Source organism: Rhineura floridana, chromosome 3 (genome assembly GCF_030035675.1).
Source record: "Rhineura floridana isolate rRhiFlo1 chromosome 3, rRhiFlo1.hap2, whole genome shotgun sequence".
Lineage (NCBI taxonomy): Eukaryota > Metazoa > Chordata > Lepidosauria > Squamata > Rhineuridae > Rhineura > Rhineura floridana.
The window spans coordinates 74,985,371-74,998,336 of record NC_084482.1 but is presented as its reverse complement, the minus strand read 5'-3'; the positions used below and the strand labels follow the sequence as shown (position 1 = coordinate 74,998,336).

The 12,966-nt window shown below is 43.6% G+C and overlaps 1 protein-coding gene across 1 annotated transcript in view; it reads left to right on the top strand.

Annotated features, from left to right (window-relative positions):
• The window catches only part of ADGRL1 (adhesion G protein-coupled receptor L1), a 158,904-nt gene that overhangs the window by 91,012 nt on the left and 54,926 nt on the right, over window positions 1-12,966 (top strand). The window contains exon 3 of the mRNA XM_061616632.1: window positions 10,970-11,186. Coding sequence (XP_061472616.1) covers window positions 10,970-11,186 — 217 coding nt within the window. The remainder of the gene's footprint in view (window positions 1-10,969; window positions 11,187-12,966) is intronic.

Sequence of the window (12,966 nt, the reverse complement as noted above, 5' to 3'; positions counted from 1 at the left end):
AAGATGTGGGCCTCCAAAACACAAAGAAGTGAGGCAGGTCTACAGATAAGTATTCGTCATAAGCTACAGTCTGTCCTGTGGGGTTTTACATGCTTTGCCTTCTCTCCCTTGCTTTTTGCTCCATTGACCCATGAGGAATTATTTGTGCAGCCTGATCCTTTCCATGCTGTTAACTCAGGTTTGTATTCCATTATGACCTCCTCAGAAAAAACCCACTGAAATTCATGAACTTAAGTTAGTCATGTCTATTATCTTTAATGATTCTACTGTGAGTAGGACTAACCCACTGAATACCACCCTCAGAAGTAAGTGCCGCCCATTGCAATGAGACTTGCTTTCCAGCTGTATCATGAGCACAAAGTGAGAACACTTTGGGTTACAAAGCAAACCAAGCCCCAGATCAAGTGTATCCATCCATGGCGGTCACTTCAATTCCCATTCCCACCCCTATTTTCTTCCTTTCCTTCAACAACATCCCATATAACTCTTCCTTCCAACAGCCTTCCCCCCTTACTTAGTTATGTACTTACATTTTCAAACAATCTCATCCCAATCAGAGGCATTACTAGTTGCTCCTCTCTTTTCTCTTCCTTCACCTTGCCTTGTTGTGCAGTGTATGGCCTGTCACACTTGTTTTAATTGTCAGGAGCTATTTGTTCTGCAAGCATGTGGTCCATGGGGTTCACTGTTTTTATCTTTGCAGGGCACTGTTCAGAGCAGAATGATAGGAGTAGGATTGGGGGCAAGTAGATGGATGTTCCTTCATTTGGGCAGGAGGCAGGACTAAATAGTGCTTTCAACCATTCCAGCTCTCTGATACTATATGGCCCAATATCCCATGTTGTTGTTATTTAAATATTTATAAACCACACTTTCATATAAAATATCATAAGGTGGTATACAACCTAAATAGTAAAAACTATTTTATAATGTCAAACATATCAGTAAAAGCAAAGACAAAGAATCTCAGGTTTGAAAGGCTGGTCTGAATAATAGTTCTTAGAAGAGGTCTGAAAACAAGCAGGGATGACTCTTGCCAAACCTGTATTGGCAAGGAGTTCCACAGGGCAGGGCCTGCCCCACTAGAAGCTCAGCTCCTAGTAAAGGCCAGCTGAACTTCACGAGCACATGGGCCCACGAAAAGTGCCCTATCAAGAAGACCTCAGCAATCAAGATGGAGCTATAAGAAATCAGATGGTCTTTAAGATACTTTGGGCCCAAGTTGTTTACGGCTTTGTAAAGTAACTAGACCCAGAAGTATTAAACAACTATTGTCCAGTGGCAAGGTGGTTGAGAAGGTGGTGGTGGTCCAGTTCAGACATGCTTGCAGGGAAGTGATTACTTGGATCCATTTCAGTCTTGCTTCAGGCCTGGCCATGGCACTGAAACTGCCTTAGTCACCCTGGTTGATAACATCTTTCGAGAGAGAGATAGGGGGAATGTGACCCTGTTCGTTCTCCTTGATTTCTCATCAGCTTTTGATACTGTTGACCATGATATCCTTCTGGAATGTCTTGAGGATGTGGGGGTTAGGGGCACTGTGCTTCAGTGGTTCCGCTCATACCTCCAGGGCCGCTTCCAAAAGTAGTTGTAGGAGGCTACCGTTCAGCACCATGGGAATTATCCTGTGGTGTTCCGCACGGTTCCATCCTGTCTACCATGCTATTTAACATCAATAGGAAGCCACTGGAAGCTGTCATCAGTAGATTTGGAGTGAGGTGCCATCAGTATTCAGATGACACCCAGCTCTACTCTGTTCCATCTGAATCAGGAGAGGCAGTTGAGGTGTTGAGGAAGCAGCGATGGACTGGATGTGGGCCAATAAATTGAGGCTGAATCCTGAAAAAACAGGGGTGTTATGTGTCCACAGTTCTTATGTCCAGGAAGTGGGAAGACAGCCTGTTTGGATGGGGTTACTCTTTCTTTGAAGGAGCAGGTCTGCAGCCTTGGGCTACTTTTTGATCCAACACTGTCACTGAAGGTTCAGGTGCTCTCAGTAGCTAGGAGTGCTTTTTTTCCAGCTCTGGCTGGCTTGCCAGCTTCAGCCCCTTTTGGACAGAGAAGACTTGGCCACAGTGTTCCATGCTCTGGTAACTTCCATACTGGATTACTGCAGTGCACTCTACGTGGGGCTGCCCTTGAAGAACACATGGAAACTTCAACTGGTCCAAAATGTAGCAGCTAGATTACTGGAGAGGGTTCCCTTTAGAACTCATATAACTCCTGTTTTAAAACAACAGCATTGGTTACCAATTCTTTTCCAGGCCCAGTTCAAGGTGCTCACATTAGTGTTTAAAGCCCTAAATGACTTAGGTTCCAAACATCTGTAAGACGGTCCCCTTCCCTACCCCTCGGGTGTTGAGATCAGCAGAGGGGGCCCTTTTGATAGTTCTGCCACCATCAGAAGCTTGTGGGGTGGGGTGGGAGAGGGCATTCTCTGAGACAGCTCCTAAGCTGTGGAACTCCCTCCCCACTGAGGTACATCTGGCAACTACAAGCGAATGTTGAAGACGCACCTCTTTACCCTGGCTTTCGACAACTGAGATGTATATTTTTAGGACGCACCCTATTTTCTGTGATGTTGTTTAGGTTATTTTTAACTGTTTTAATTATGTGTTTTAAAATTGTTGTAACCCACCCTGGCACCTCTAGGTGAAGGGCAGGGAATAAATTCTAATAACAATAACAATAACCTTGAACCTTGCCTGGTAGAAAATTGGTAGCCAGTGCAGTTCTCTCAGCAGCAGAGTAACATGTTGCAGTAGCCTGCTCCTGTGAAAGCATTTGATTGTTAGCCCTTTGTGTAAATGGTTGCATTCCTGGCATGTATTTGTCAAGCTCAATTTGGCTTGTTTAGTTGCTTTGGGTAGAAAATGTTGATTTCTGGGATGGAAATACGGCATAGAGGTAGGTGCAACCTAGGAGGAAGAAGAATTTGTGAACAGGGTCTGGGCATGGGTAAATTAGTGTTATGGGCGGCCAGTTCATTTTTTAAAGGGAATATTTGTCATGTTCTTTGAGAATGCAAAGATGTATCACTGAACACTAAGTCAGGATCATTCAGACCATGGTATTTCCGATCTCTGTGTATGGATGTGAAAGTTGGACAGTGAAAAAAGCGGATAAGAGAAAAATCAACTCATTTGAAATGTGGTGCTGGAGGAGAGCTTTGTGGATACCATGGATTGTGAAAAAGGCCAATAATTGGGTGTTAGAACAAATTAAACCAGAACTATCACTAGAAGCTAAAATGATGAAACTGAGGTTATCGTACTTTGGACACATCATAAGAAGACATGATTCATTAGAAAAGATAATAATGCTGGGAAAAACAGAAGGGAGTAGAAAAAGAGGAAGGCCAAACAAGAGATGGATTGATTCCATAAAGGAAGCCACAGACCTGAACTTACAAGATCTGAACAGGGTGGTTCATGGCAGATTCTATTGGACGTCACTGATTCATAGGGTCGCCATAAGTCGTAGTCGACTTGGAGGCATATAACAACAACAACATTTACTTTAGGTGTGCTTGGCCTTGAAAACCTGCAATATTTCAGTAGACTTTGATGGATGAAAAAATTTCCAAGTATCTTCTTTCCCAAGGAAAATGCTGGGGTTGCATAGACTGTAGCTTACTAGGCTGTATCCCAAGGGAAGGACATCATATGCCAGATTCCTTTGTTTTAGCTTCTCCTGAGATTTTGGGTGGCAGGAGGATGGGCAATGGAGTGTTGCCCATTGTACCCACTAGAGGGCACCTGTATTTAGACACAGATACCTGCACTCAGTGAGAGCCAGTGTGGTGTAGTGGTTAAGGTGTTGGACTGTGACCTGTGGGAGCAGGGTTTGAATCCCCACATAGCCATGAAGCTCACTGGGTGACCTTGGGCTAGTCACTGCCTCTCAACCTCATGAAAACCCTATTCATAGGGTCGCCATAAGTCGGAATCGACTTGAAGGCAGTACATTTACATTTTTACCTGCACTCAAGTGAGTACTTGGCCACACCCATCGCTTCTCTCAACTAATTGTTGTTGTTATATGCCTTCAAGTCAATTACAACTTATGGCAACCCTATGAATCGGCAACCTCCAATAGCATCTGTTATAAACCACCCTGTTCAGATCTTGTAAGTTCAGGTCTGTGGCTTCCTTTATGGAATCAATCCATCTCTTGTTTGGTCTTCCTTTTTTTCTACTCCCTTCTGTTTTTCCCAGGCTGGTATAGTACATGGGGAGATGAGCCTGGCTGAGAGTCCAGAGCCTGTGAGTTCAAATCTCCGCTCGTGTCTCCTGGGTGTCAAGGGCCAGCTAAAGATCATCCCTACAGTGAATGGCTCAGGAGTTGCGTGCCCTGCCACCTGTGGGCAAGCTGCATAGTCCCAAGGAGTCCAGTTGCCCCTCAGCTGGCAGGTGCAGACAAGGAAGGGGCTGGCTTGTGCAGCTGTGGCAAACTGAGCAGGCCCTAGCCAACTGGGGAGGACTAGCCTCACAGAGAGGCAATGGTAAACCCCCTCTGAATACCGCTTACAATGCGCACCCTATTCATAGGGTTGCCATAAGTCAGGATCGACTTGAAGGCAGTCCATTTTCATTTTTCTGTTTTTCCCAGCATTATTGTCTTTTCTAGTGAATCCTGTCTGCTCATTATTGTCCAAAGTATGATAACCTCAGTTTCATCATTTTAGCTTCTAGTGATAGTTCTGGTTTAATTTGTTCTAACACCCAATTATTTGTCTTTTTCACAATCCATGGTATGCTCAAAGCTCTCTTCCAACACCACATTTCAAATGAGTTGATTTTTCTCTTATCCGCTTTTTTCACTGTCCAACTTTCACATCATACATACAGATCGGGAATACCACGGTCTGTATGATCCTGACTTTGATGTTCAGTGATACATCTTTGCATTTGAGGACCTTTTCTAGTTCTCTCATAGCTGCCCTCCCTAGTCCTAGCCTTCTTCTAATTTCTTAACTATTGTCTACAATGCATCAAACAATGTATACACATTAGCAAGACAGACCACTCTGAGTCCCTGTTATTGATTTTAAACATCTAAACTGCTGCATCCTGAAAGCTAAGGAAAGCATTCTTTTAAAACAAACTCAGTTACCATACTAAAAATGCAAAGAAATGTAAAGAAGTCTTCTTGAAGATGCTCAAGCTGATGCTGTGATAAATGTTTAGGGAAAGGAGGCTCCAAAATGTGGAGTGGAGAATATAACCCAGAGTTATATTCTATGGGTTTTTTTTAAAGGCTTGCAAAAATTCTTCACCAAGAAAATCTGATACATTCAGATACATTCACAATCCTATGTATGGATTGTGTAAATTTGCACTTATTTTCTTGTTCTGCGTTCTTCTGCTTCTGTTCCTCATGGCCTACATGAATTGCCTTACATCTAGCCTTGTGCTATCCTGCCTTTGAATATAGTCAAGAAATGAAGAAGATGATGAGCAAGTGGAAGGACCTTGTTTTATCTCATTAAGGTGGTTGCTTTTGGTTGTCTTGCCTGGGCCCCAGTTCATACCAGGCTTCTGGGTCTCTGCTCAGTCTAAGTGTTAAAGAATTTATCACTGGTGGGAACTCATACGCGTAAATCAAAGTGTGATTTAGACTGTTTCCTTATTCATGCCTGTGTGCATTTAACTTATCACTCCAGGGTTGAGGGACAGTAGACTATGCTAGATCAGCCCTTGATCCCTGCAACACTGAGACTGTGAACAATTGGGTTCTATAGCAATTTCTGTGCCTAGGCAGTACAGTTGAGAAATACAGAATATTCACTGGCCATGAGCATGCTTCTTTACATGCCTTTGCTGTCTAGTCTCTACATTTGATGGTTAGCTCAAGAAAGCATTATTGTTTAATCTTATTGCTCATAGTGGAGGATGTGGTCTTTTACATATGATAGGTGCAATCTGTTAAGGCCTTTTAAAGATTTGTAGCAATCTTTAAGATCTTCTTAATTAATTAATTAATTAATTAATTTTCTATCGTGCCCTTCTTCCCAAAGGATTGAAGCACTTCTGTTTGATATTCAAATGCTTTGATTGTGTATTGATAATTGTTTCTTACCTTGAGCCTTCCAGACATAGGTAAACTAAATATCAAAAGAATAAAAATAAAGAAAAATCCTTCTGAAGCATTGTAATACTGCAAAGGACGTGTGAACACAGGTACACTTAATATCCAACCCGGGGCCCTGTTCCTCATGCTCATCTTCACATTTTCCACCCATGCCCATATCATACCTGGCCATGTTGCTGGAGATTGCTGTGAGAGAGGAGCGTTTGATCTCTCTCTGCCTTTCAGGAGAAGACTCTAGCAGTCAAAGTCACTGGTGAATCTCCCATAATGCACATGGGCTCTCTTTAATCAGTGCTTTTCTGTTCCATGCTTCCCACTTCAAGGCACCACTGTGGCTGCTGCTTCTGGCGTTTCATCTCTCAGGGCCTTTTGTGTTCCCTTCCTAGGGCAACTGCACAGCACTTGGGTCCAGCTTCAAAGTATTAGCCACATGGGTTTCGATAGGCAGGGGGTGGCTTTAAATAAAAGCCAGTTATCTGCACTAACCTTGGTTCATTGTCTGCATGGCTGAGCTTGACAGCTTGGGTAGGGAGGACTGAATGGCCATCATAATGCTCCTCAATTGTCTGGCATACAATCATATCCTGCTTAGAATGGATAGACCCTGGATGCAGGTGCTACTGGTAGTTCAGAAAGTGCAGTGGGCTGGCCCTTTTGAAATGTCTTGCAAATAAAGATTTTCAGTCCCTTTATCTTCTCCTTTTTTCCTGTTAATGCCCATTGTAAGAGTGTCTCCAGTTTGAGTAGGAGGTTTATGCATTCTGTGTTAAATAACTAAAAGTCAGTCAGCCCATGGTAACTGCAGCTTCCCCCTCCCCCTCCCCTCTCTCTGGCTCCACTAGGGAGGCTTGTTCCTTCCTCATTGTGTCCACAGTCAAGGAATGTTTCTCAGCACTTTCCAAAGGAGTCTCCCAAGAGTAGCCAGGTTGCCCAGCTGCTAAAGTTTAGTGGTATATGCAGGAGAAGACAAGCCCATAATTGATGAGAGGGAGTAAAGGGGAGATCATAACATTGTCCTCTTCAGACCCTATTGAGAAGAAGCAAGAGGTTAGTAGCAATGGCAATGGTAGTTAATAAAATAAGGACCTGGAAGCAACAGTTTCCCCACAACAGTGTGCTCCTGTGAATTACGCAAGTTTAGGAAAGTCTCAGATGGTGCGTACAATTATCTGCAATCAGCTGTCTGCCCTGAAACCAAATAGGTGCCATAGCCTAGCTTATTGCAGACATAATCCAGATGCAATTGGAAGGCTCATGGGCTTTATTTAAGTGAGCCTATCCTGAGGCTGCCAGTGTGGAAAATCCATGGCTTGGCAGCCCTGTCTCGGCTTCTACAGTACTTAGAGCCAAGCTCTTTCATCCCCTCTTCATTTACTGTCATCCGTTCATGTATCCACTCTCAGCCTCTACCTTCTCTTGTCTGCTGGGCTCCCCCCACCCCCGACAACCACCAGCGCCAGGCTGTACTAGTTAGTTACTCAGCTAATGGTTTAATTACAGACTCCCTCCACAGAGTCCTTCCATTAACCCAGCAAGGGGGAAGGAAAAATTACACAAAGAGCAGCTATGACATGCTTCCTTCCCAGTCCCCTCTCTAGCTTCCCTTTAAAGCCCTGAGTGTCACTAATGTATGTTCCCCACTAGGGGCTCTGATTCTTGCCGTTTGCAGCTGAAGGCACAGGCCTCTTGGCTGATTAACTGCGACAAGCTAAGAGGGTCTGTGAAGCCCAGAAGGAATGCCGATGTTCTGCCAAATGGGGGCCACAAAATATCCACACACACAACTGAGCAACTGTCCTTGCAGTTTTCTTCTGGTAACATGCAAGCTCCTTCGTTCCCACCCTGTGCTTGGGAGAGACAAAACTGTTGTGCTACCCAATGTGATGCAGATTGTAATGGCAGATGGAACATGGGAACAGGGCATGCCAAAGCAGTTGAAACGCTGACCAAATGGAATATTTGTTTCAAAGCATTGACCCCGATAGCCATGCCAGATAGCCAAGACATAGCTGTCAATTCACACCTATGCCATCCAGGTATCCTACTGCTGTTTTATTGCCATCCTAGCCATTTTGCTGGGTGCCAGGCCCTGCTACTCCTCCCTGTGAGGGATTATGAATGAGAGTAGTGGTGCCGCTTCTTACCTTGCAGGCATTGCTCACAGAAAATGAGAGCAGTACCTCTTCCCAATTTAGCATGAGGAGGGTGTGGTGGGACAGCAAAATGTAGGGGGGCACTGTATGCCATCCATGTGTTAAGTAACCTAAGTACCCGCTTTTCAGTTAGTTCTCATTGTAGCTGGGGAACATGCCACAAGGGTTCCAGGCAGCCATAATGCATGTACTTCCTGTGTCCTGGAGTAACAAAATGCACAAATTCAGCTGTTGCAGGTAGCTGCCCTTCCCAAACTGATGCTGGTAGCATGGGATGTCTGTAAATAGCCACAGCAGTGTCTGGGAAGTAGGAATGGACTAATCAATCTATTTCTAGTCTGTGTCAATTTTTCACATCTTCATTCGTAAGTCTGTTCCATCTCATTTCTGCATTAATCTCTGAATATTCTAGACATATTTCTTGATATATTTTACCCTAAAAGGTATATATTTACATATTGTGGTACATATTTGAACCAAGAACTGTACTGCCAAATTTGGAGAAATGCAAAATCGGAAGGATAATTATGTTCCAATCTGTGTATTAGCTTGGGAAGTATGAACTAGGCCAGCTCTCTGCACACCAAATGAAATTCTGTTCCATCACTACTGGGAGAAGGAAGGATGAGCTCAGTTTTGTGTGAAAGAAAGTCCAGAATGATTGGGCTGTGTATGCTAAGGTGAGCTTGTGTCTGAGGCATTCTCATGAAAAGCTCTGTCAAGAAAACCATGCTGCCTACAGGCTTCACCTACTACATCATAGTAACTGTGGTTGAAAACATTCTGGAACCATACTTCACCACTAGCCCCTAACCATGAGGATCCAGCTGTGGACAAGCCTCACCCCACCAAAGATCTTAAGACATTTGTGTCAAGTGGCAGATCATCAAGGCCAGCTGATTGGCCCACACACATACACTCACTCACTCACTCTTCCTCTGGTCAGTCTGCCACTGAGTCAGCTGTCACTGTGTTGGTTACTGCCTGCCTTGCTTCCATGTCATTGGTTTCCACTGCCCCTCATTCCCTCCCCCGCACCCCACCAGCACTCTTCCTGCTCCCACTGCAGTACTCCAGAGTGGATGCAGCTCAGATCATCTGAGGTGGAGCGAGTGGAAGTCCCATTGGAGAGAAACTGGGGGAGAGCACAGAGGAGGAGAGTCCTCTTGGACTGTTAGAGCAAATGTTAAAAAAAAATTGAGATGATTTAGACTGCAGTACATGTCCCACTGAATTCAACAAGGTTTACGTCTGAATCAAAGCTTGGAAAAGTTACTTTTTTGAACTACAACTCCCATCAGCCCCAGCCAGCATGGCGCTGGCTGGGGCTGATGGGAGTTGTAGTTCAAAAAAAGTAACTTTTCCAAGCTCTGGTCTGAATAATATAAAAGATTGCATTGTTAGGCTACAATCCTAAATAAACACACAGACTAGGGTTGCAACCCTATATCTCCTTACCTGGGAGTGGGCTCCATTGAATTCTGAATCGGCATGTGAAGGATTGTGCTGAAAGTTCCATTGAACTCAGTGGGACTTTCTTCTGGATAAACATGCTTAGAATTGCACTGTAAAAGATAGATAGGTAAATTTGTACCCACAGTTTGTACCTACTAACTCTATCATTAGACAGAATGAGGGGGCTGCCTCAGGCAGCTGATTTAGGATGTCATGAAAGGGCAGCAAATTTGTTATTTATTAATTGTTATTTTACTTTTGTACTGCTAGGGAAGAAGGGTGGGGAAATGTGCTTGTGGGATTTTCTGCCTCAGGTTCCTTGACTAGCAGGAGAGTGGGGGCACATGACCATTGGCTGCTTTGGCTCAGGCAGCAAAATGTCATGGGCCAGCTCTGGCTGTGGGGATAGATCCCAGATATCCTTGTTCTCTTCATTTCCTTTCTTTATAGGGATGGTAGCAGAATCCAAACCTCTGAGCTCTGCTCTCAGCCCGACATCCATGTAACATCCTTCCCATAGTAGAAATGAGCAGAAGGCTCTACTACAGATCTTTCTAGAAACCTCCCTAATATCCCATGTTCCATTCTCAGTTGCTTTCCCCCCTTGTTTACTTCCCATCTCCACCTCTCTTGTCTTGCAAAACCTGCAGGATTCAAAAGGATTGCAAAGAATTTCTCTCAGCACATTTCTCAGACCCTTTCCTCAGCTGCTGTCTCTAAAGTGGGTCACGGGTGGTGTGGGGAGCATGAAGCTTTATGAAAAACATATCTGGGTTTTTAAAGGCACATCTGCCTGAGTATGTAGAGCTTACTCTGAATATACAGCAAATGGGGGGCAAATCTCTTTTTCTTCTTCTTGGGTGGTGTCAGGACAAGGACACCTTTTTATATAAAACAAAACACAAATATGCCACAGTGAAGGTAGAAGAAATCACAGACCCTTCCTGTTCTCTGCCAAAGATTGACATGGAAAACAGAGACTCAGAAGTAGATAAATATGTTGCAGGTCTTGCAGCATGTGAATGGAAAATACACAGAAAAATCAGAAATCCTGATTTACCAGGTTGTTTTTGTAGCCTACTGGACTGCAGAGATGGGGTGGGGATACATACTCCTGATTTTCATGCTTTAGTCTAATGCTATGTGCTATGCTATGCATACCTAAGGATGGGGGGAAATTGCAGCTGTCAATCAGGAGATAAACTGGAATTGCTTGTTCGAGTGGCATAATAGGCCTGTAGCCCTCACCCTCTGATCTCCTATCTCAGCAGGTCTAAGTCGTGCTGGCTTACCCTTTGGTCTGGTTCGGCGGGAACTGGCATGTGAGGGCTATCCTATTGAGCTGCGCTGCCCAGGCAGTGATGTCATCATGGTGGAGAATGCCAACTATGGCCGTACGGATGACAAAATCTGTGATGCTGATCCCTTCCAAATGGAGAATGTCCAGTGCTATCTTCCAGATGCCTTCAAAATCATGTCCCAAAGGTAAGAGATGCTGTATTTCAGAGGAGTTGAGGAGGTATTTCCCTTTCCTAATCTCCTTTGCCCCAATTGCTCCCAAGCCTGTTGTGTTCCTCCAAAATCACTCCTGTTTTTGTTTTTTTTTTAATATGAGGTTGTGACCCTTGGGTTCCACTAAGTTTCTTAACCCATTATGTGGTCCTTTGAGAAAATCAAAGACAGGACAGTTCACAAATGAGTTGCCGTTTCAGATTGAATGGAGGAAAGGCAAGATAAAAATGTAGGTGATAATAATGGCAATAACAACAACAGTAATAATAACAATAATAATAAATTACTCATTGAGCTAATCTGCATCTGGCCCAGTTTTTCTGGTTGTAATTTGGAAGATTACATCTGTATTGATGAATAGTTAAGCAATGAAAGTAAACAGAGAGTAATAGCGATGCTTACAAAGTCTGCTTACAACTTCAAAGCTTAGCCAAGGAATTTTTAAAATGTTGGAGATACCAGTTTTCACTTTTACTTAATCAAAAGTGTAGTGGATTAAATGTGGACAAAGAATGGGTTAGTGGCTGAATATGAATGGAAGTAAGCAAATTACAAAGAAGAGCGTGCATCCATGGCGCTGGAAGTTACATCTATTTGACAACTTAAACCTCACATGTCCAGGGAAGAGTATGTTAAGGAGTGAGTCAATCCTTCCTCATTGCCTTCTTTCATCACATACTCCAGCAGTCTACCATCTGGTTCATTGTTCGTTCCTCATCAGCAACTCCCTTAAGTTAGGAGGGTGAGGGATGAGATGGCAGCAAGGTCAGGGCTGTGCAGGTGCACCAGTAGGAGTGCTGTACTGACTACGCTAGTAAGCCCATGTGACCGAGGCCTTGCCACTGCCTCACCCCTCTCGGTAAGCAGCAGTGATGTTGCTGCCAGGAAACTACTGCTGCAGCTCTGCCCCAATGGAAGAGCCGCTTCTGAAGTCTTCAGAAATTCCCTATTGTGTGCAGGTCAGCAAACCACACACATCCATGGGAGTATTTCCATCTAAAGATCTGTACTGAAATGCATAGGGAATGTGTTTTCCAATATAATATTCATTTCATAGCCTGAGCTTATGTTATGGCATAGAGAATTAGGTTTAGTAGTCTCAAACCTTTTCATAGCAGTTCTCCCTGAGTCTACAGAATCTCTCTCTATCTCTTCCCAAACATAACTAAAACAGAGGCACTATTTACAGGATAGAGCTGCCATATTTTTTGTGGCAGGTCTCCAGTGCCATTAACAGCTGTGGTACAGACAGGAATTCAACAGGTGAAGTTTTTCCAAACATGAAAGTAGTAGTGATGAAGCCCTTACCCCACAATTTGAGAATCTTTTGGCTAGAAGGTATAATATCTGAGCTTTAACATGAATCATGCTTGTACTTCAACTAACCCAGCAATAAATATATTTGCTGAATAAGCACCACCCAGGAAAGGCTAGTTTTTTGTTTTTGTTTTAAAGTCACCTTGAAAGAAGGCAGGCTTGATTCTTTTGTAGTTGGTTCCACCCATAGGATTTATCTCTCACTTTCACTTAATGTGCCATGTATTCCTGTGAATTTTACTTCCCTGCTGAGCAGGATTGGCTACTTGAATTATTTAAAGTTCTAATGCCAGTACTGTCACAAGCCACTTTAAAAATGATTTCATTTATTGTTAGTTAGTAGGATATGGTAAATAATGTTTCTCAAACACTTAGAATACAATTAAGTGCATCTACAGACAGTTTTTCAGATAATCCACTACTGTGATATCCCTGT